This window comes from Carassius carassius, chromosome 24 (genome assembly GCF_963082965.1).
Source record: "Carassius carassius chromosome 24, fCarCar2.1, whole genome shotgun sequence".
Lineage (NCBI taxonomy): Eukaryota > Metazoa > Chordata > Actinopteri > Cypriniformes > Cyprinidae > Carassius > Carassius carassius.
In genome coordinates this window covers 13,278,961-13,303,981 of record NC_081778.1, presented here as the reverse complement: position 1 = coordinate 13,303,981, position 25,021 = coordinate 13,278,961, and the positions used below count along the sequence as shown (strand labels likewise).

The following is a 25,021-nucleotide window of genomic DNA, read 5'->3' as shown; positions in this document are numbered from 1 at the left end:
TTGTAACACTTACTGCCGCTGATGTATGTCTTCCAGTTTCCGCCCTCCTCGATTCTGGGTCAGCCGGCAACTTCATCTCAGGCGCCCTCTGTCGTCAGCTCAAACTCCCCACTATGGCTACGCCGTCTGCCTACCACATCCACACAATCACCAGCAGGCCGTTAAGCAAGAAGTACGTACGTCATTGTGTTGGTCCCATCTCCCTCAGAACTGGACTTCTGCACCATGAGGAGATCCATCTGCTGGTTCTGGAGGAATCCACCGCTGACATTATCTTAGGGCGCCCATGGTTGGAGCAGCACAACCCCGTGATTTCCTGGAGAACCGGCGAGATCCTGAAGTGGGGCGAAGCCTGTTTCCAATCATGCATCTCCGGCTGTCCCATTCCTGTTGAGCACCCCCCTGAACCACTAACAGTCTCAAACCACCCCTATACGTTCCCGAGGAGAAGGCCATAGAGGACTACATCAAGGAGGCGCTGGCCCAAGGGTATATCCGTCCATCAACCTCCCCTGCTGCTTCCAGCTTCTTCTTTGTGGCTAAAAAGGATGGAGGTTTGAGACCATGCATAGATTACAGAGCTTTCAATAAAATCACTCTTAAATTCCGGTACCAACTTCCCCTCGTCCCTGCGGCCCTGGAACATCTCCGTGGTGCCACTGTGTTCACCAAGTTGGACCTCCGCAGCGCGTAAAACCTCATCCGGATACGTGAGGGGGACGAGTGGAAGACCGCCTTCATCACCCCTACTGGCCACTATGAGTACTGTGTTATGCCGTATGGACTTGTTAACGCCCCCTCAGTATTCCAGGATTTCATTCATGAGGTGCTCCGGGATTTCCTCCACAAGTCCGTCCTAGTGTACAATGATGACATATTGATCTACTCCCGGAGCTTGGCAGAACATCAGCGCCACGTTGCGGAAGTCCTGCAACGCCTGAGGGACTACCAGCTCTATCTCAAAGCCGAGAAATGTTCCTTCCATCAGCCCTCAGTGCAGTTCCTTGGATACACCATTGACCGCAGTGGCATCCGGATGGACGAGGGGAAGGTGAGCGCAGTCAGGGACTGGCCCATTCCTACCACAATCAAGGAGCTGCAACGATTCCTGGGCTTTGCAAATTTCTATAGACGATTCATACACAATTTCAGTTCTAACACCAGCCCTCTTACCAACTTTCTCCGCCAAAAGCCCAAATCTCTCTCCTGGACTCAAACAGCCACAGAAGCCTTCCAAGCCCTCAAACAAGTCTTTACGACCGCCCCACTCCTAGTACACCCGGACCCCGATCAACCTTTCGTGGTGGAAGTGGACGCCTCAACCACCGGAGTGGGAGCGGTCCTTTCCCAGCAGCAGGGGAGTCCCAGTCGCCTCCATCCATGTGCCTTCTTCTCCCGGAAACTCAACCCGGTGGAGGTAAACTACGACATCGGGAATCGGGAATTGCTAGCCATTAAACTTGCCCTGGAGGAATGGAGGCATTGGCTAGAGGGAGCCAAACACCCATTTCAAGTACTAACTGACCACAAGAACCTTGAATATCTTCGAGCAGCTAAGAGACTCAACCCCAGACAGGCCCGCTGGGCGTTATTCTTCACCCTCTTCCAGTTTACCATATCTTACCGCCCAGGGGTAAAGAACGTTAAGGCCGATGCTCTGTCTAGATGTTATGCTCCCGAAGAGAAAACAGAAGATCCTGAACCCATCCTCCTGGACGAGATCATTGTCGCTCCAATCACTTGGTCAGCCAAGACTCTTCCTCAAGCCAAACCTCATAATAATACCCCGCCGGGTTGCCCACCGGGTCACCTTTACATCCACAGGACACGGCGCACCCCACTCATCCACTCTACACATACATCACTTGGCACTGGTCACCCGGGGGTCAATGAAACCCTCTCATTGCTACGGGAACGCTTCTGGTGGCCCAACATGGCCTAGGTTGTCAGAAGGTACGTGAGTGGATGTACCAGCTGCGCCATGTCCAAGAGCCCTCGCCACCTACCATCAGGCAAACTCCTTCCTCTGCCCGTCCCTAACCGCCCGTGGTCACACCTAGGGATGGATTTTATAACGGACCTTCCACCCTCTGACAATAATACCTGTATATTGGTTATAGTGGATAGATTTTCTAAATCCTGTCATCTTCTTCCTCTAAGGGCCCTACCTACAGCCATGGAAACGGCTGAATTGATGTTCAAACATGTCTTCAGGTACTTCGGCATCCCAGAAGATATCGTGTCAGATCGAGGCCCCCAGTTCATCTCCCGGGTGTGGAGAGCATTCCATTCCCTCCTAGGTGTGGCCATCAGCCTGTCCTCTGGCTATCACCCCCAGTTAAATGGGCAGACAGAGAGAAATGTCCAGGAGATCGGACGCTTCCTCCGTACCTTCTGCCACGGCCACCAGAACTCCTGGAACCAATTCCTGGGGTGGGCCGAGTACGCACAAAACTCCCTCCGTCAACCCACCACTGGACTCACCCCCTTCCAGTGCGTACTTGGCTACCAACCACCTCTGTTCCCCTGGTCTGGAGAGCCCTCGGATGTCCCTGCCGTCGACTACTGGTTCCGGGAGAGCGAGAGGGTCTGGGACGCGGCTCATCACCAACTTCAGCGGGCACTTCGCAGACGCAGGATGACAGCCGACCTTCGCCAGTCCGAGGCTCCCCACTACCAGCCCGGTCAGAAGGTCTGGCTGTCCACCTGGGACATCCGCCTGCGTCTACCCTGCCGCAAGCTCAGACCCAGATTCATTGGCCCATTCACCATCACCCAGCAGATAAATCCGGTCATGTATAAACTCCAGCTTCCTCCTGAGTACCGGATTCACCCCACATTCCATGTGTCACTCCTTAAACCTCACCATTCTTCTGTTTCTCCCTCCACAGAACCTGGCGAGATGGGAGCAAAGATGACGGCGCAGCTTATACAGTCAAGGACATCCTGGACTCCCGGCGGCGTGGTGGGCAGCTGGAATATCTAGTGGACTGGGAAGGATACGGTCCAGAGGAACATTCCTGGGTCCCACGCAATGACATCTTGGATCCCGCCTTACTAGATACCTTCCATTCCATTCATCCCAATCGACCAGCTCCCAGGGGAAGAGGACGCCCACCACGTCGTTGGGGTCCCCGGCCCTCAGGAGCGGGCCCTGGGGAGGGGGGTACTGTTACAAACACCCCAGATTCCACCTCCACACAATCTCAGCGCACACCCTCACCTGAATATTAGATCGCCTCCACCTGCTCCTCATCACCCACTCATCAGCGCTGCACTACAAAAGCCACACACACGCACTCAGTCATTGTCCGGTCACGTTCGCGACAAGATCATTCCTGTATGCTTACTATAAGGACTAACTCCTCTTCTACTCTCTCCAGAAGATTTTCTCCTACGAATCCAGTTCCCCGAAGTGTGCGTGTGTGTGGTTCCCCGTCCCTTCAAGAAGTCACAGCCTTACCTGCACGGATCCAAACTCCTTCTCACTCCTCACTTCCTGCTCCTCTGCTTGTGTCTTATAAAATAAACATCTTCATCTGTTACCTCCTCAGCTTCCCGGGTGATCCGTAACATGTAGGAGAAGGAATTAATATATGCTTAATTTGTACTAATAAATGGCTAATATTCTAGTAATATGCATGCTTATAAGCAACTAGTTGACCCTAAAATAAAGTGTTACAAATTCATCTAATGGGTTTAGTAATAGTGTAATGCATTTATTAAGCATTTTGCTAATTTCCAAACTCATTATGTGTTCATGTAAACATCTATCAATATGAATGATATTAAGGTTTGAATATGCAATATAGACACAGATTTAACTGCTGTGACACAACATGCCTTTATATTAAAATTAAATAAAACCACTTCTCATAAAGAAACAAGAACATGGTCCTCTTTTTAATGAAATACTAAATTAAGTACTTAATTCACTGACAGAGAGGCCTTTTCTGTGTTCGTGATTCTGTTGTGTGTGCTCAGAAAAACGGACTGAATTGTATTGTCTCTCTATTGTATTATCACACTTTTACAAATGTATCCATATGTCTACTCTTCTCTTATAGACACTGACATTTCTGAACGTTTTGTGAGACGTACATCAAGTGTATGCTCTACATAACAGTTGTGCCCTACAGTACATATTTTTGTGGAAATCGTAATATATTATATATATAAGTCTTTACTGCCATTTGTGATTAGTTTGATTTCTGAATAAAAATATTAAATTATTTCCTGTATATACTTGTATATATTTGCTTTATATTTTCTTATTAGTTTAAATATGTTCTATGTGGTTTTATTGGATCGAACTGTAAATACCTGGTTAGCATTTTACATTCAGTCTGTCATGTCGATCTACATAGCTGAATGTATTCAGCTGCCTCATAGCCTTCATTTTCACTGATAGAACAAAATAGGATCATAAGCGTGCAAATGTCTTGGACAGAACATAGAGTGTGTTAAGAGGAAAGGTGTAAACCCAGATTTATGCTGTGGCACTGACCCAACTTCTTCATGTGTTTTCATGCTCTTGGCTTGGAGTGATGGTGCTGAAATCTCAGGACTCTAGTAATCCTATCAATGATCCCCCAGGTGCTTAATGCAGCCAACAAGAGCGGCCCAGCAGAAGAGCAGCCTTATCTCACCGTGATATGTCATATTCCTTCAAGACAAGATGTGGATCTGCATAGACAAATGCATGTTTAAATGTGTCAATGTGCTGCATTTGTGCTTACAAAGTACAGAATGGCGTAAAAAAAACCAAAGTCATTGTTTTGATTTCCAGTGAATGCATGAACCAATAAAATATACCAATAATAAATGTATTATAAAATAATATATAAGGTTGGAATACACTTCTAGGAGACACAAGACAAACAATAAGTGTCCCATCAGATTTTCCTACCAGGGTTTACATGTGCACATCAGTATTGTGTCCTTTTTCTCATGCTGAACAACAATATTAAATGTATCTGCATTACTGTAAGGGCAGGTTTAGACTAATAAAACGCAATCTAATAGGTAGAAAAAAAGTATTTAGTGTTGCTTTCCTGTAGCTGTATCCTTTCTAGCTACAACTGTGAATATAACACATAATTACTGTATGATATGATATGATATGATATGATATGATATGATATGATATGATATGATATGATATGATATGATATGAGTATTATCTGTTTTATTTTTTGTGGACTAAGTTGCCACATGGGGCAGCCATTTAGAAATCACGTGACCATTTAGAAACTTGCTTTATGCTTAATATTATTATGTTTGCTTTATTCTTAATATTATTATGTGCTTTTGCTTATAGGACAAATTAATAATGGTTGACTGTGAATAGTGCATTTTTACAATGGCATCAGTAACAAGAAAAAAAAAAGTTCCACACTTCCACACCACTAGGTTATAAAAACATTCAGCCTACACAATCTTATGGCTATTTCTTGGTTTAAATGAAAAAAGAAGTTACACATTCTCAATGTGGTTGCGGACTTTTTGAACCCAGTTTACATGTGTGCATGTTCCCAAAAGAAGGAAAAGTTTTCTTCTTCTGGTCATGAGAAACTAGGTCATCTTTGAGCCAGGTTACAGCCATGCTGCAGAGAGAGAGGCTACAACAGCAGCTCTCTCCCACAGCAAGACCAATCCATTCCAAACACACAACCAACTCTCACAAAAACACCAAAAACAGAGAAAAATGAAGTAAACAAATAACAAATGAGCGGGAATGGATTGAAGCTATCATTTAGACAGCTTGTCATCATCATCATCTTCTTGATCTCTCTTGCTATATCTCTCATTCTCTTTCAGTTTCGCTCTGTCCCAGATGTGAGTTTGGCATTTGGCATCTTAATCAACTGGGTTGTTTGTGTCAATGTGGGTACAAACCTATAACCAGGGCACAAGCACTGATTGTAAGTAAACACACTGAAATCAGGTCCCACCAGGACAATGCAACTTCATTTCAAAAGTGTGTTTTACATTGAAACTAATTTACCTGTAAATATAAGGATGCACGACAATCCTCTAGAGAAGTAACCAGGCTCAGTTTAAGATAATTATGGCATGCTGTTACCCAAAGGTGTGCTGAGACTTACTGAGAGTCCATGAAAGCATAGCAGCAGCATGAATCATATGGGTGTGGAAACTAGGAAATAAAATAAAATGTAGAAGTCTGAAAAGGAATAGCCACATTGTTACTGCCTATTTCACTCTATAAAACTTCTGAAGATCTTTCACATTGAAAAATATACTTTGACGTGCTGTTGGGAAAGTCTAGCATAACTGCTGTACCAGTCAGTCCTTCGAATGCACAAAAATGTATTTCCATTTTGGGCTAGAGATTAAATATTATACTATGGGGAGTAATGTGTAGCTTTGTTTTGTGTTACAGAAAGCCGCTGTCATTGTGGACAGGCTGTAAATCGTAAAGACTACCAGTAAGTATCAACATGCGGATTTAGTGTTTAGGTGTCTGTCGTCATTTCCTGATCCTGTAAATCCAACCGCTTTGACTATAAACAAGCAGCACCGAGTAAAAAAAAACACTTTGAGCTCTCCTACAGAGCATAAAAGACTGAATTCATGTAGCTTTCTAATCAAACAAACAAAAAACATAATCATTCATTTAAAAGTTAGGGATCAAAAATCTTTCTATTTCTGAAAAAAGTAAAAAAAAAAAAAAAAAGTAAAAAGAGAATACTTTTCCATCAGGACCACTAACATCAAAATGATTGACACTTAGCATACAGTTTGGATTGGCGGTATGATTATGTTCTGGGAAAAAACAGCAATAACCCTCATAGGGTAAACAGAACAGAACCAAAGGTATCAGATATTATGTTCTTAATGACATATTAGTGTAACAACATTATTCAAGATAAAATAAGTCTGATTTGAGAAAACAGAATATCGGAAAGCCAAGTGATGAAAGGTGGAGCTAGGGATGAAGGAGGGTAATTTGCTCATGAACAAGTAATACAGCTGCAGAATAATACTGAATACACCTTATATAAGAATGTTGTGACAGGCGTTGAATTCTTATAGGTAGATGTGGGTTAGCTGAGAGTCAGCTTATGCAAGCTTGACTCACGTGACCTGCCAGAACTAACGCTACTCTTGTTTTATTCAGCAAGATAGCACATTTACAATGTCACAGAAGATTCCTATTTCAAATAAATACTGTTCTTTTGAGATTTCTGTTCATCAAAGAATCCTGAAAAAAGTATCATGGTTTCCACAAAAATATCAAGCAGCTTGACATTAATAATGGGTAAGAAATGTTTATTGAGCACCAAATTATCATACTTCAATAATTTCTGAAGGATCATGTGACACTGAGGACTGGAGTAAAGAAAATTCCGCTTTGCCATCACAGAATTGAATTACAATATTAAAATATTTTTAAAATAGAAAACAGTTATTTAAAATCACAATAACATTTCGAAATATAACCGTGTTTCCTATATTTCTGATAAGATAAAATTAAGCCTTGGTGAGCCTGAAAGGCTTTTTTCAAAAAAAAAAAAAAAAAAAATCTTACAGACCCCAAACTTTTGAACTGTATACCGTGTTACATATAATACACATAAATAATGAAATTGATTTACTGATTTATTTGTTCATTACTTATAAGTAACAGCCATTTGTAAAATCATTTATGTCCTTGAAACTGCAGTTTATATATATATACAGACACCAGTCCACAGTCACCGGACCTGAACCCAATCGAGATGGTTTAGGGGTGAGCTGGACCGCAGACAGAAGGCAAAAGGGCCAGCAAGTGCTAAGCATCTCTCGGGGGAACTCCTTCAAGACTGTTGGAAGACCATTTCAGGTGACTACCTCTTGAAGCTCATCAAGAGAATGCCAAGAGTGTGCAAAGCAGTAATCAAAGCAAAAGGTGGCTACGTTGAAGAACCTACAATATGACATATTTTCAGGTGTTTCACACTTTTTGTTATGTATATAATTCCATATATAATTCCACATGTGTTAATTCATAGTTTTGATGCCTTCAGTGTGAATCTACAATTTTCATAGTCATGAAAATAAAGAAAACTCTTTGAATGAGAAGGTGTGTCCAAACTTTTGGTCTGTACTTGTTGGCCCTTTTGCCTTCTGTCTGCGGTCCAGCTCACCCCTAAACCATCTCGATTGGGTTCAGATCCGGTGACTGTGGAGGCCAGGTCATCTGGCGCAGCACCCCATCACTCTCCTTCTTGGTCAAATAGCCCTAGATGCTTTCAGTGTGACTCTACAATTTTCATAGTCATGAAAATAAATATATACATATACACATAGAAACTCAACAAATCTATTTTAATTTTGCACTTACAAAAATCACTAACAATGACATTTCTAAAAAAATTGATCTCTTGATAAAAATAAAAAATACTTAAAAAAGTGAAACTTATAGGTCATTGAGGCACATTTCTTACCCACGAGGAAAGAGATGTGCATGTGAAATGTTAAGTCTTTAAATCAAATGGCATAGTAGAGCTGACATTTTGAATAACTGTCGGGCAACCATACATCCCATCAATCCCATAAATACACAACATGCAACTAGCCATAGACCCTTTATATAGTCAAGATTCTGTGATTGTTTTTTCCTGTACTGATAAACAGTTACAGCTGAAAGTGAAGTAATAATAACAGGTAATTTAACAATAACAAATAATAACAGGCCACAGCAGCTTGCACTAGATTTCTCCTAACAATGCATACAGTAAATACAGTATGTCATACGTCTCTAATGTAATGTTCTGCTTTTGTGTATTTGTATACACACAGACGCCCCGCCACCCACTTGCATAAACAAGCTTTTAAAAAGGGAAGCTGATACCCTCAAGCTTAAACATACAAGTATTCCACACAAATACAATTCAGATGCCCAGATGTAACCACTCGTGTGCACATTCGCAAACAAAACAAGCACAGAAAAGCACCATCACACACACTGTTCATTGACCCCAATAACTGCCATTAACAAATGTGTTGCTCCTGGTTGCTCTGGCTAATTTATTCTCCCCATGCATGCAAGGTTAAAGGTCAGGCATGTTAACAGGCCGCTAAGAGCTTCCTCTTCCTGGGGATGAGGTTGCAGGCCAATGGGAAGGTCTAAAGGGGGCCAGAAATCCTCCCCGAGAGGTCAACCACATTTCACAGCAAACTGTGAGAGGGCAGGGCCAACATGCTTAAGCCCTCAATAAAAAGACCTGGCAGGATGTTGGAGATCATAAACCGAATTTCAACAACCCCCCTGCCGCCCCTCCCTCTGAGGAAAAGAAGACATTCTGATGCTTTATTACCAATTACTAATGCTGGGTGGAAAATGTTTGGTGCCCAACTTTAAGATGTATTGTGTTGTAGTAATTTAACTCCTTAAACTGCGGTTTGGATGTATACTGTAGGTGTTTGGTATTGTTGTATATTGTTTGTGGTTTGAGGTGACATCACAGGGAGTTACAATATTAATGTGGTTTAATTAAAAAACGAAGAGTCAGTTACAAAGAAGACTTCAGGCAGCACTGATTCATAACATATATTTGAAAACCTTTACAATTATAATTTTAAATCTACTTTTTTTCTCCTGTTCTATACTTAAAATTCTGTGCTATAAATTAATTTGGGGCAATATAACTAATTCTTTAATAATATAATATTAAAATGATTTTTTATGCAGTTTTTTTGCAGAATAATTTCCTGGTTGCGTCTCACTAGTATGGGAGTGTTAAGACAGATCAAAGCGTTGGTTAGTTTGATTCATTTCCATGAATAAGTATCAAATCAGCAGATTCAGCAGTTCATCTTCACTGTCATTTAACAGTACAAATTTATAATTTTGAATGTCTTTGAAAGTGTCTTGTGTTCATCAATGTTCATTAAGGCTGTATTTATTTGATTAAAACAATAATATTGTGATATAACTCTTTTCTATTTTAATATATATTATAATGTAATTTATTCTTGTGATGAATTTTCATCAGTCATTACTCCAGTCTTCAGTGTCACATGATCTTTCAGAAATCATTATAATATGCTGATTTGCTGCTCAAGAAACATTTCTTCATCATTTTTGATGTTGAAAACACTTGTGCTGCTTAATATTTTTTTGTGGGAATGGTGTTTTTTTTTCTTATTAATTTATTTAAAAAAAAGAAAGAAAGAAAAAAAAAAGATTTTGAACATCCAAAGTACTTGTTTTATATGTTTGGTAGTTGTTTAAAAAATTGAATCACATACTGTACATTCCACATATGTCATGTTTGGTAGTGTGTTACCTCTGAGGATGTAGTTCTGGTAGTTTTGGTCAGCATCAGCTCCCACTTTAATAAGACATGTGAGTCCTTCAGCTATCACAAACTCATGCACCAAATCTTTATCATCCTGGAAGAGAAACACAAGCAACAGAAATTTAATGTATGAACAAAATATTCAGAAGAAACACAGAATCTACACAAACACAACACAGGTAGTGGGGAAAAAAATCTCAATTTATTAAACATTCTACCATCAATTAACCATTAAGAAATTCAAACTCCACAATTCAACCACAGATGTTTTGTTTGATTGCAAAACACTTTCAAGGTGAGAGCTGCAGAAAGGTCTAGTAGTGTTTTCAGATACAGGCTTGATTTCAAACTGACATGGCCCAATCTGAAGCTTATGAATTCCTGTCAAACATTCTGTCAGCAATTTCTCTACGCTCCCACTCCTACAACAACACATGTTGCATTGTTCTGCAATCTCTCTGTCCACCAGGTGCTGGGATCTTCTTAAAATAATCTGAAAGTATCCCAATATGATTTGATGAATGACTGAAAGGTCAAAAAAAAAAAAGTTTAAATCTATTACATTTTATTTACACTTAAAAATTTGTCTATTAAATGTAATCAAATTCTAAAATTAAAATAAATATATTATTTTTTATATGTATAGTATATTTCATATAATTACTATATTTGATAAAAGCTACTTTATGATTTATTTTTAAACTAAGCTGGAGAGATATTTAAATGCACTTCTACAGAGTGTTGTTTTATAGAGCTGTCTTGGACTCGTCCCTGTAGAGTTCCTCCAGATCTCCCTCACTGAGCACATACAGTTTTAAATCCTTTTCACTTCCAGCCCATGGAAACCCTTTGTGTTTGGGCTTGAGTAAATTTGGGTTGCTAAGTGCTGATCGACTGCTTCCCAGCAGTAAAGAGCCCATTAAACACACTGTAGAAGAGATGTGAGGAGCAGTACGTGTCTCCGCTTGATTTATGGCACTCTCACACACACACAGGCCCACGGCTGGGCACACTTCACTAATTCTGTGATTACAGCATGCATCCTTCCTCCACCCTGTGTGTCATGTGTGGAAGTGAACCGGGCTACATCTTATTTCTTCTGCTTTGGGATTCACATGGACACACCCTATTGGCTGATCTGAAAATGATTAGCGGGGTTGGATTTGTGGAAATTATATTGGCACAGCCAGTCTATAATGACACAATATGCCTATGTCTGGAGAAATTCATTTTACTGCACATGCAAAATATACTTAAAATGCAACACAGCATGAAGAATGCAATTCTTGCCATTTTTCTTCCTGAGTCGAGTGATAAATCAGATGACTGCTCATACATATTGTTTGCAAGTGATTCATATGTCTTAGATTAAAATGCAAGGAGATTAGGAGGATTATGAGATCAGTTTCAATAACTGGAACTGCTGAGTTGGAATTCTGTCCCAGGCCTGGCTGTGTGTGTGTGTGTGTGTGTGTGTGTGTCAGTGTTGTGGGAGAAACTAACTAAAAGCAGCACTGCTACTAACTTATCTAAATTATTTAGCAGCTGTTTTCAAAACATTGTAGCTTTTACAGTAGCAAACTTTTTTTCCCAACAATAGCTGCATCATACTGCTATTTACACATACTTAAAATATGTGGCTTTTTGAATCAGAATTGTGATTTTAGTTCTCACAACTGCAACTATGTATATCTCACAAACTGACATTACTATATGTCTCACAATTTTTAACTTTGCTTATTGTAATTGTGCCTTTTTGTAATTGTGAATTGTTATCTCACAGTTCAACTTTATCTTTCACAAAGTCACAATATCTCACAACTGCAACTTCATGTCTCATAACTATGATTTTAGATTTCGCTATTGCAGCTTTGTATCTCACAGCTCTGACTTTATATTTGGACTGTCACTTTATTTATTTATTTATTTTTTACTTTGTTTCATGTATGTGTGACTATTTCTCGTAATTGTGACTTTATATCACTCATAATCTAAATATAGCAACTTTATATCTTTAAAGTGAAAGTGAAAGTCGTGACATTTGCCAAGTATGGTAACCCATATTCGTAATTGATGCTCTGCATTTAACCCACCCAAGTGCACACACACAGCAGTGAGAAGCAAACACACCGTGAACACACACCCGGAGCAGTGGGCAGCTATATATCCAGCACCCAGGGGGGCAACTGGGGGTTCAGTGCCTTGCTCAAGGGCACTTCAGTCATGGGTATTGAGGGTGGAAGAGAGCGCAGTGTGTCACAATAAACCCAAGCTCATTGGAAAAATGTGCATGTGGCGTCACCTCGCTGTAATTTGCAAATGAATTGTCCGATGAGTGTGCTAAATGTGTTAATGCTCCAATAATTTTGAAAATAACACAGCACATAAAGCTTTTGAGGCTTTATTGTGACTTGTGTTACATGGTGTTTGTACCCAAGCTCTCTGCATGCCAATTGCAATGCTGTACCGGGTGAGCTACCAAACAAGTTTACTACATTGGAAAAGACATAGATTTGGCGTCACTGTTGTTTAACTACTTTGGATTATGAGTCGTTTGCAGTCTGACAAGCTACAGGTCAGTAGCTTTCCCAGCAAATAGTCTTGCATGTGCTTTGACAAAGCTAGCATTTGTGTTTGTTTCTGCTCCAGGGTATTTGTGTGTATATGCATAGCCTTTGGCAGGTTTAAATTACACACTTGTTGACAGGTGTGAAAGTTTCAGGGGCTTTTGCCATTAAAAATACTTCAACTTTAGTGGAGAGTCATTTAATATCTCTCTCTCTCACACACACACACAAAATGCGGTGGTCAGACATGGTTCCTCTAGAGGAAAAACAGTAGCTTCCAGCACAGCTTTAAAATCAATCAATGATGGAGACTCCAGCTTTGGTATCTGGCCATTTCTGTGCAGTGAGAGAAATTCCAGCATAGCCGTACAGCTAAAACATGCATGAAAACACAGACACACACACATGTACTGGTGACCAAAAAGACATTAGCAGGTGCTCTGCACTAATACTAAGTCGAAGTGGGAAAGCTTACCTGAAAGATCTGCTTGAGAGAGAACAGTGCTCTTCGCAGCTCACGTCCGGTCGAATTGTAGAGCTTTTCTGCAGGAGAAAACAGGGAAAATATATTTTAGTTGATCTTCATGTGTTTTACTTTCTAATTAATTATTTACAGGTTTAGATGGAGCCTTTTTGATATATTGAAGGGACATATGCTCCGTAACTCAAGCACTTTGGTGCCCAGGTAAAGAACTCTGCTTCTTTTATAGCATTTACTGTTCAAACTGCAGTACTTCAGAATTCCAGCGTGTGGCAGAGTTGAGCAAAGTAATGTCTATGTGCATAGTGCAAAAGCTAAAGACAGACTCAGCCTCTGACTCATGCATCTCTCTCTCTCTGTCTCTCCCTCAGTATCCTTGATTATCTCTTTATCGATTGCTCTGAGGAGCTATATATGGAACCACATGCCGAAACTCACAACATGCTGCGCTCTCTTTCAATTTCTCTTTTTCAATGTGTCCCCATAGAGAACTCTCCTTAACATTCCGACCTCAATATTGGCAGCCTGAGGGTCCAATTTAATCTTGCCTACTGCTGAGTGTGTGTTTGTGAATGTCAGACTGTGTGTGTGTGTGTGTGTGTGTATGCAAGCTTTTGGATGTGTACATTTTTATACACGTGACAAGGAACAATAGTATACTATTAAATAAATAATTTCATTAAGTAATGTCATCAACAATGTAAAGAGGGTCTGAACATGTTTTGGCACATCTACCAATATTATATGTCATTATGATATATTATAGTGAACCATCTTTACCAAACACAGTTTCTGATATTACATATACAAGATGTACATCCACATCGCGCTCTGTTTAAATAATATTTTAGGAATCTTAGAAAAAAATAGGCAAAATTTACACTGGAAAGTTGCATTAAAATGAACTAGAACATTTTCTAGAAATTTAGCCAAAAAAGTTTTTAGACATGCATTTAGATGCCCAGTCATCTTGTATCTTCAGTGATGGTCAGGTTATTATTTTTTAACCCATGTTACCTGGAGCTCCTAAAAAAAGTTACTGGCCAACTGGCAATTTGACTGACATTGATTGAATTCTGGTCCTAGTGTGGAAATCATTTCCTCTAATTTAATTCTCCAAATCCCCAAATGCTAATAAAGGAAAGAGATTAAACTGCTAACAGGTTTTATTGCAAATAATTACAGAAATACAATACTCCATACAGGAGCACCATATTCACCCTTTTTATTAATATTCTTAAGTATTTCAGAATTTTTCTTCCGGTTCAGCTTTATAATTGGCCGGCACATATTTCCAGAGCTTGTTTTCATATACAGGAACGACAGGGCTTTTTGTTGGGTTTGACAGGACCACACCACTGTGATTTACCTCAGGCATATGTTTCTGTTGTGGGGCTCAACAAATCATGTGGAGCAAAGAGAAGAACCGCCTGAACCAAAGCCAGCCATCTTACTTTTCAACCAATGTGTCAGAACTTTAATCTGGCTTTTCTCAAAATATAAATCAAAGCCATCTCTAGGGAGAAAAGACCTCTGGCACACCTGCACACTTCAGACTCAGCTTTTGGAGAACAAAGCAATTATTTAGGATGAACACGCCTCTTTAAAACTTGTCAAAAACATTCCAGGAAAAAAAGATTTGTCAAACTAAAATTTACAAGATTAACATTAAATGAAACCTATTAGTAATGTAATTGTTTTAAAGAGACCATGCTTTATTTTCTTTCTAGTGTAGTATACTTATAATCAACGATTCTTGCAACAAAAGCCATAATTGAATTTTGCAAGATCATTTTGACCTCTCTCTAACCCAGTGGTTCTAAATTCCAGCCCTCGTTAGATCTCGACGTGAATTAAAGTTGTATTTATTTACATAGGTATATTATGTCACACTTCTCTAGTAAGTTGTGTGTGTGTGTGTGTGTGTGAAGATGCTGCAGGCCGAGGCATAGTGCAAATCATTGAATTAAATGTTCTGAACGGATTTCCTGTAGGGAGCAAAGAAACACTGTGTAGGTCAGTCGGAACACAGTTCATGCATGGAGCTCTCTTCTCATGAGCTGGTTATCTGAATCAGGTGTGTTAAATAAGGAAGACATGCAAACTATGCAGAGCAGGGATCACAAAGACTGGGACTGAGAACCACCGCTCTAAACTAAGAACACTTTTATGGTTTAAAACAAGCAACAGATGACAAACCATCTTTCATTTCCAACAGAAAGTCACATGGGTGCTGCACAAAGTTCTGACCCTCTTTAGTTATTAAAGATGAAGAGTGCAATGAAAAAACAAACTGTACATCTTGGATAGTTTTCAGCAAATTTCTAATTTTGTGTGAACTATACTCCTCCTGTCTGTCATTGTTCAATTCATTGTTCATTGTTGTCAAATTTTGGGCAATTCAGGATACTTAAATTAAACAATTATAGCACACGAGACATAGTTGTCACACTTTACAGAGGATCAAAAATGCTGAACTTATATTTTACATGTTTTTTTGTCATACAGGCTGAAAGACTTCAGAAATGATCTTTAGATCTGGTGGTAATTTGTTCTCTTCCTCACCTTTAACACCATGTCTTGCAAAATTACTCTCAGAATCAACACAAACAACAATACAATCACATTCTGTTCAAGCAACATTGGACTCTACAACTCCTCCATCTCCTATTTTCAAGAACCTCAAAACCATCACGGTTGAAGCTTCCATTCATCCTATCCTCTCTTTCTCTCTCTGGCATTCATCTAATGCTGCTGGAATAGAGGATACCAGACAAAAAGTACTGCTTCCTTTACTCATGGACATCCACATTTGGCCTTCGCTTTGTTTTTTTTTGTTTTTTTTCATGAACCATTTTCTCATTCAGAACTCAGTGTTCAGTACTCAGTCAAGAGTCTGCATTTTCTCTCTCTAGCTCTCTGTTCCACCGAACTGGATTTCAACAACACTAGCATTTTCAAGTTTACTGACCAGAGTTTGTTGTTTCTTGTACATCATCTGAAATACATGTCAATGTCTGGTCTGAGTCAGTCATTTTGAACGATTCGTCAAAAGAACTGTCCCAAAACAGTGATTTGTTCATGATTTGCAAAATGAATCAAGGACTGACTGATTAGCATGACACAGTTTTACCTTGCTGGTGGATGCCATAACTGAATGTTTCTTACAGAGAGATAACATTAAAATAAACAAACATTAAAAAGAGCTGGTTCATAAAAGTCATCTGTTCATGATTAAGAGTACACACGTAGTACTGAATGTTTTATGATTCACTAAAAAGAACCAAGTCTATTGTTTAGGAATCAGGCTATATTGGTCATGCTGTATGGTTTTGATTCAATAAAGAGAACCGACTCATAAGAATCAGGCTACATTAGTCATGCTGAATGTTCTTGATTCACTAAAAAGACCGGGCTCATAAGAGTCATTAGAATCGGAATCAGGTTAGATTGGTCAAGCTGTATGCTTTTGATTCAATAAAAAATTGTTTCATTAGAGGCATTTATTCGGTAATTAAACTGTTTGTAAACTACTCTTGTTCTATTATCTCACCATTGTACCACCTACATAATTATGGAATGCCAAAGCTGCCAATTTTAAAAATAAATAAATACATAAATAAATATACAAATACATGTAAATAAGAATACATATATAAATAAATATACATAGAAAAGCAAAAAAACCGAAAATAAATAATTATTTATACATTTATTTCCATATTTATGTATATATTTATTTTTTTCCATATTTATTTATTTATTCTTTTATTTATTTATACATTTATTCATTTCAACATTTATTTATTTATACATTTATTTATTTTTACATTTATTTATTTATACATTTATTTATTTATACATCTATTTCTTCCTACATTTCTTCCTGCGTAGGGTAATGAGGAGGGCGTGGTTTACCTCAGACATAGCAATCGAGCTCAGAGTAAGCGAAGGCGAAGGGTTGAGGCCACATTGACGCCTATTGTGTGGCGAAATACAATTAGTATAGCTCACTGACGTTGATACAGTCTGTGACTGCGAGGTATATGGTCAAAATCCTAAATCTTACTGTGTGACATGGATAGGCTACTCTTTATTCCGGACATGGCCGTAGAACATCGTTTGTTCTGGATTTGTAAAATGTCCTGGGCTAACAAACATAAAACGCGGACTCTGCAGTGCTTAATTTGTAAATTGCGAGGTCCCGGAACAAAGCGGGGTAACGGATGCCGGATGCATGTGATTACAGGAGGGAGAGGTGACGGAGCACTCGCGCAATCACATTGGTCAGCAGTTTAAGTGATTGACTGCATGCATCAGTTGCTTTTAGGGTCTGTATGTTCATGAATAACATGGAAATGCCATGCAATTTTAAAACAACAATTTCCAGGCCTAAAAATGTTTGAAAAAGTTGTGGAATTTTATTTTACAAATCCCTGTATAATAAAGTCCTAAATTTCGGTGGGGGACTGTGTAGCTATGTCGCATGGTTTTAATAATTCTCGCAGCTTTCAAGTTTATAATGAGGAAAATTCCTGCATTTATTCAACATAGCTTGTAGGTTTGAATAATAAAATTAATCCACGCAAAATTTAAGATTAAATAATTCATTCGAAATCAGTCTTCGAATCCATGAACTCTCTCGCACGCTTCTCATTAGCGCATCTCGTCTGCACAGTGACCTGCAGCACGCGCCGACACAAGGCTTCACTCGCATCTCGGGACAGCTGACAGAACAGTCACTTGACTAATCGGGTCATTGTTGCATTGTCACAAAAATGTATAATTTGCACACATTTTTAAGCATTTTAAGCCATATGGTACTCGCGCGCTCCGAAGGCTGTATTATGTGCCCCTCACAGTCACATCCAAAGTTCACCTTAGTCACATCCAAAGTTCACCATAAAGCCGCCTCGCGAGTAGCCTATTATATGAGTTATTTTTCGTAGTTTGTTGAGCTTAAGCAATCAAATACACACAATATGATGTCTGTTGTGGGTGTTGACAAACAAAACAATTTCATGGCACACTCTACTTAAACACATGGGGAAAAAAATAAAGAAAAGGGGAAAAAAATCAATAATTAAACAACACTGCGTCATCAGTTTTGGTATTGTATCGGACACTTGCACTTAACATGAGGGTATATGAAAAACAAGAGCAAATGGAGTAAACAGGTTTTTGCTGGCGAATGAGGAGATCTGTGTTTTCTCTGTCAACAGAACGCACGCATCTGAGGCAAGTGCATCGCATTATACGCTTTCATCAACTCTTACAGGTTATATAACGTTTATTGTTGCTGCCATAGTTTGACCAAACTCCCCGCCACAATCATTCCCTTTAAATAGACTCCATAATGGTTTGCCAGCTGATGATGATGATGATAACAATAGCCTAATAATAATATTAATAATAATAAGAAGAAAGAATAATAATAATAATACAAATTAAAAAGTTATGTAGGCTACTAGCTATTGTTTAGTTATGTTTTTGGCAGTTTTTGGCCTACAGAAATTTTTACAAAATTTTACAATAAATAGCTTCAATATTTGATCACTATGGTTGGTTACAAAGACTTTACTATTCTGAAAATAATAACAAGATACAAACCTGTAAATATTCAATCGACTTTTCTTAAATTCAAAACAAAATATTAATGCATTCGTAATTTCCATTTCTGAATAGTTACTATATGGTCACCCAGGTTTGCGCATTAAACTCTTGTCCCCGAAAAATAGTCTATCAACAATTATGTTGTTTCCCTGAACATGACCCCTCTCTGCCAACTTTTTGAACATTTGGTCATTTATTTATTATTATTATTTAAATAACGCATAGGCCTAAATAGAAATGATCAGAAACAAATCCAAAGCTGATCCGTTTCAACACGTCGAGTTGTTTTTGATTCAGTGTATTTTAAGGAATCAAATGAGTGGATTGAACGCACGCATTAAGACAGTGTCTTTCTGCCACCTGGTGTCTGTTTTAGTTTCATATTAAATGTAGGTCTATCACTTAATTGATTCCATCATGGCATATTTATGTCTTCAAAATGTAAAACACCTCATAATATTTATATGCACTTGTAGGCTAATTGCTGTGTAAATGCATTAAGATCTCTTCTGTATTGATGGCTCTGATGAAGCTCTGGTTGGATTTTAGTGGTAGGCTAACTGCCCTACATTCTTATCCTCTAACTGAATTTATCGATGTGGATTAACGTGACGTTCATACATTTAATAAGGTTGCCCCTGGAGTTTATGGAGGTAGGCTGAAGAATACCACTGCTTAAAAGAATAAAAAAATTTTTTAAAAGCATTGGTCAATATGCTTCCGTCGACTTCACTGTAGCCTAAATCTGCCCTGCTTCCTTTCCGTGAGTTCTGACCGAAAAATGGAAAATATCAAGCACTTCAGTCTCAGAGTCCCAGGGCTTAATTTGTGCCGCAACACGCCGGATCCGGCACCTCCGAAATCCGATCCGGCACCTCATTTTGGTGGATCCCCCTCCTCCAGGGGCAGCGTTTCCATATGACAGACAGAGAATAGGCAGATGTGCCGTGAAAAACTATCAAAAATTCATATCTCTATTATAATTCGTTATTATTATTTATTTTATTTACTCAAACACTATGTCTGTAAAGGCTAATGTTTTTGTGTGTTTGAAGACTGGTTTTTCGCAAGCCAATATAGCCTACTTTTGTATGTTTTAAATGTCCTGTGCATAAGCGCTTAATCGTTTATATCATGAGATTTTGGCCAAGTGAATTAAACAACAAGAAAAACAAATCGCCCATATAGCAACAATAAACGTTATATAAACTGTAAGAGTTGATGAAAGCGTATAATGAGATGCACTTGCCTCATATGCGCGCGTTCTGTTGACAGACAAAACACAGATCTCCTCATTCGCCAGCAAAAACCTGTTTACTCCATTTGAGCTTCTTTTTCATATAGCCTCATGTTAAGTGCAAGTGTCCGATACAATACCAACACTGATGACGCAGTGTTGTTTAATTATTGATTTTTTTCCCCTTTTCTTTATTTTTTTCCCCATGTGTTTAAGTAGAGTGTGCCATGAAATTGTGACATCAGACATCATATTGTGTGTATTTGATTGCTTAAGCTCAACAAACTACGAAAAATAACTCATATAATAGGCTACTCGCGAGGCGGCTTTATACGCGTGAACTTTGGATGTGACTGTGAGGGGCACATAATACAGCCTTCGGAGCGCGCGAATACCATATGGCTTAAAATGCTTAAAAATGTGTGTAAATTATACATTTTTGTGACAATGCAACAATGACCCGATTAGTCAAGTGACTGTTCTGTCAGCTGTCCCGAGATGTGAGTGAAGTCTTGTGTTGGCGCGTGCTGCAGGTCACTGTGCAGACGAGATGCGCTGATGAGAAGCGCGCGAGAGAGTTCATGGATTTGAAGACTGGTTTTGAATTAATTATTTAATCTTAAATTTTGCGTGTATTAATTTTATTATTCAAACCTACAAGTTATGTTGAATAAATGCAGGAATTTTCCTCATTATAAACTTGAAAGCTGCGAGAATTATTAAAACCATGCGACATAGCTACACACTCCCCCACCGAAATTTAGGACTCTATTATACAGAGATTTGTAAAATAATTTTCAAAACGTTTTTAGGCCTGGAAATTGTTGTTTTAAAATTGCATGGCATGTCCATGTTATTCATGAACATACAGACCCTAAAAGCAACTGATGCATGCAGTCAATCACTTAAACTGCTGACCAATGTGATTGCGCGAGTGCTCCATCACCTCTCCCTCCTGTAATCACATGCATCCGGCATCCGTTACCCTGCTTTGTTCCGGGACCTCGCAATTTACAAATTAAGCACTGCAGAGTCCCTGTTTCATGTTTGTTAGCCCAGGACATTTTACAAATCCAGACCAAACGATGTTCTACGGCCATGTCCGGAATAAAGAGTAGCCTATCCATGTCACACAGTAAGATTTAGGATTTTGACCATATACCTCGCAGTCACAGACCATATCAACGTCAGTGAGCTATACTAATTGTATTTCGCCACTGTGGCCTCAACCCTTCGCTTACTCTGAGCTCGATTGCTATGTCTGAGGTAAACCACGCCCTCCTATTACCCTACGCAGGAAGAAATGTAGGAAGAAATAAATGAATAAATAAATAAATGTATAAATAAATAAATGTAAAAATAAATACATGTATAAATAAATAAATGTAGAAATGAATAAATGTATAAATAAATAAAAGAATAAATAAATAAATATGGAAAAAAATAAATATATACATAAATATGGAAATAAATGTATAAATAATTATTTATTTTCGTTTTTTTTTTCTTTTCTATGTATATTTATTTATATATTTATGTATTTATTTATTGTTATTTGCATTTATTTGTATATTTATTTATGTATTTATTTATTTTTAAAATTGGCAGCTTCGGCATTCCATACATAATCACCGTCTCTCACGTTACCCAGAATTCCTCCCCTTAACCACTCAACACTCACCCCAGACCTCCATCGTCTTGCTTTATGCCTGTAAACTGGCAGGCTGGCAGCAGAGCTCTGTGATCTCTGGAGGATGAAGGGCAATGAAGAGGAGGGTGAACGTGGGATCATTTCTCATGGACCCTCTTACTGCCACACAGTCCAACAGAGACAGAGAGCTTCAGGGATCCGCAATCAGACACGCGCGGATTCAGCTAATCTCCAGTTCCTCTCTGAGGTTTCTGGATGAGTCTCGTAATTATGACAGTGACAGACACACTCGATCTCTCCGTAGTCATAAAACCACAATCACAATATGGATCTTGTTTTATCATGCAATGAATACTTCTTTTGGAATGTGTGTGAGAGACCGGCTCAGTAATTTTGCTACCGGGTTTGCGTGATCTCTCTATATGTTGGGTCAGACAGTCTGCTGTAATTCAGGCTTTCTCCAATAAACCTGTCACAGAGTTATTTCCGCCTGTCATTAAGCCATGCATATCTGCAGACTGATACACACACACACACACACGCAGCAGAGGGAAAGTGAGGCCCTCCTTTAATGAGAAAGATTTCAGCTCTGATTAGTTCCATACAAGCTGGCAGGGATAAGTGCCCTCAGTACTGTCCTCTGTCTCATCACATTCAGGATTAATAATAATGGACAGAGAAAGAGAAAGAGAAAGAGAAAGAAAGGAGCCAGTCAGAGAGTGTGAGACAGAGAAAGAAAGGAAAGAGATGTACATGTTTATGGTGTATATACAGTAATCCTAAAAAAGGGATTTGGATACTAAATTAATACATTTAAAAATAAAATAAAATAGGTGCATATCAGAAATACATATCCACTGATAAACTTTCCTGAATCTCATTCATTCAAATTCATTTTAAACTCATTTATAAATATTACCCTCGCAATTATTATCTTATAAGCAGATATAATGGTGATATAGATATATTTTTAACATTTTGTGGTATTCATGCAGAAACATGTAACATAACTACAAAATAAAATAAAAAAAATATTCACAGTGCCATCCACTTATCTACTCTAAGCTGTATTTCTGTAAACATTTCCATTCATTTGATCACACCAAGGGACGATGTTAAATTAATACCTGTGATAATTATGCAACAGAAGTAACTGTTGCTGTACAGGCACAGACACATGTAATTTGCAAAAATCACAACTTTCAAAACTTTTTTAAATGTTGTTTTAGTCTAGTGAAAGTGATTTGGAAAGATATGTCATTAGCTGAACAACTGCTATGTTGTTTACAACAGTACAAGCCATTGAAGACTGTACTTAATTCCTCACAGCATCGTGTACATTCCTGTAAAAAACTGAATATGGCACTACTATAACCAAAATCTAACGATTTGATAATGCATAATTTGCCAACTCACATTAAACACTTAAAAGAAGATTCATTGTTTAACAAAAAAGAAAATAACTGAATATCTGATATTTTTCCATTCAATGAAAATGAGGGCCAATATTCTTTTTTTTAGATCAACTTTTTTTGTGTGTTATGTAGAAGTCATACAGATTTGGACATGATACACGAGGATGAACACATTTTTATTTTGGGGTGAACCCTTTAAGAGTGAAAGTGTGTTTGAGTTACATGTGGCCTGAGGCATTGCTGTTCAAATATTATCATACCAAATGCACCTGCTGCCCTTGAGTGGCCCTTAGAAAACTAAAGAGAGGGAATACAAGGATGAAAACATGAATCAGCATTTACAACTTTAAAACCTTTTCAGCACTTTCTGAGGTTCAAGGTCATGTCTCCTCTAAAACCTGTGTGGGAACGCCTCTGTCTGATGATAATAATAATAATTATCCTGCAATAAAAGTATGCGCAGTAATTTTGCTGCCTCTCAGTTGCTGTAGGGGGCTGTGGGCAAGCGTTAAAGTGGGATCTGAATGGGAAAATTTGAAAACACACAGACACACTCTAGAGATAAATCTTCAAACATTTGTTGAACATTTTCATTGTCAGAACTTGTTCAAGAATGGCAACATGTTGTAAAAGAATCATTCTTTTGAGTCAGATTGTTTCTGTCAATACTGATCTAGTTCAAGAATCCAGTTTGACTGATTCATTCACAAATGATTCACATGATTACCGATTTGGTTTTAATGGACTGTTAACAGCTTATTATCAGTGAATGTCTTAAATGTCAGTTTGTTTCTTAAGTCAAGTTACTGTATGATTTCAGAAGACTAGAAATACTGCATTTGAGTTGTATGGACCACTTTTATTTGGTGCTTTTGCATTCTTTTTAAAGCTTGACAGCTCCAGACTTTGCATTCACGTGGAAAAGAGCAGTTTTATAAAAGAAAGAACGTCATAGGGGTTTGGAACGACAAGGGGATTAGTAAATAATGACAGAATTACACTCACTGGCCACTTTATTAGGTACATCTTGCTAGTATCAGATTGGACCCCCTTTTGCCTTCAGTACTGCCTTAATTCTTCATGATATAGATTCAACAAGATGTTAGGAACATTCCTCATAGATTTTGGTCCATATTGCTTGATAGCATCACGCAGTTGCTGCAGTTTTGTTGGCTGCATATCCATGATGCAAATCTCCTGTTCCACCACATCCCAAAACTGCTCTATTGGATTGAGATCTGGTGACTGCAGAGGCCATCTGAGTAAAGTGAACTCATTGTCATGTTCAAGAAACCAGTCTGAGAAGATTTGAGCTTTGTGACAAGGTGCATTATCCTGCTGGAAGTAGCCATCAGAAGATGGGTACACTGTAGTCATAAAGGGATGGACATGGACATGGAGTCTCCTAACTACCTGTTTTCAGCATTGCTGCTAATGTGATGTTACATTAGCTACAGGCCTCACCCATGAAAGTTGACAGTTCACAGCAAGTTGAACACGATCCACCATTGCTCCACTGATGAGAATCTCTCCCAAGCGCTTTAGGTGTTCTGTAGCTGGATGTATGAATCCACATGTCCATTTACTCCTGAAATCTGAAACCCTGAAGATGAGGTGGATTAATTTTGTTTATTTCTGTGCGAATCATTTACACCGGACTGCTTTGTGAACGAGGGTCAGAGTAAAGCAGTTTAGAGCAGTTCCAACTGTTTGTGAACCAGCTACACCTCCAGAAGAAGTAAGTATCACA

General features: G+C 38.8%; 1 protein-coding gene across 2 annotated transcripts in view; it reads right to left on the bottom strand.

The window, feature by feature from the left end:
- The window catches only part of LOC132102859 (FH1/FH2 domain-containing protein 3-like), a 233,467-nt gene that overhangs the window by 70,400 nt on the left and 138,046 nt on the right, over window positions 1-25,021 (bottom strand). For both annotated transcript variants that reach the window (XM_059507550.1, XM_059507551.1), the window contains exons 4-5: window positions 13,350-13,417; window positions 10,296-10,401 (exon numbers count right to left, since the gene is read on the bottom strand). In XM_059507550.1, coding sequence (XP_059363533.1) covers window positions 10,296-10,401; window positions 13,350-13,417 — 174 coding nt within the window. The remainder of the gene's footprint in view (window positions 1-10,295; window positions 10,402-13,349; window positions 13,418-25,021) is intronic.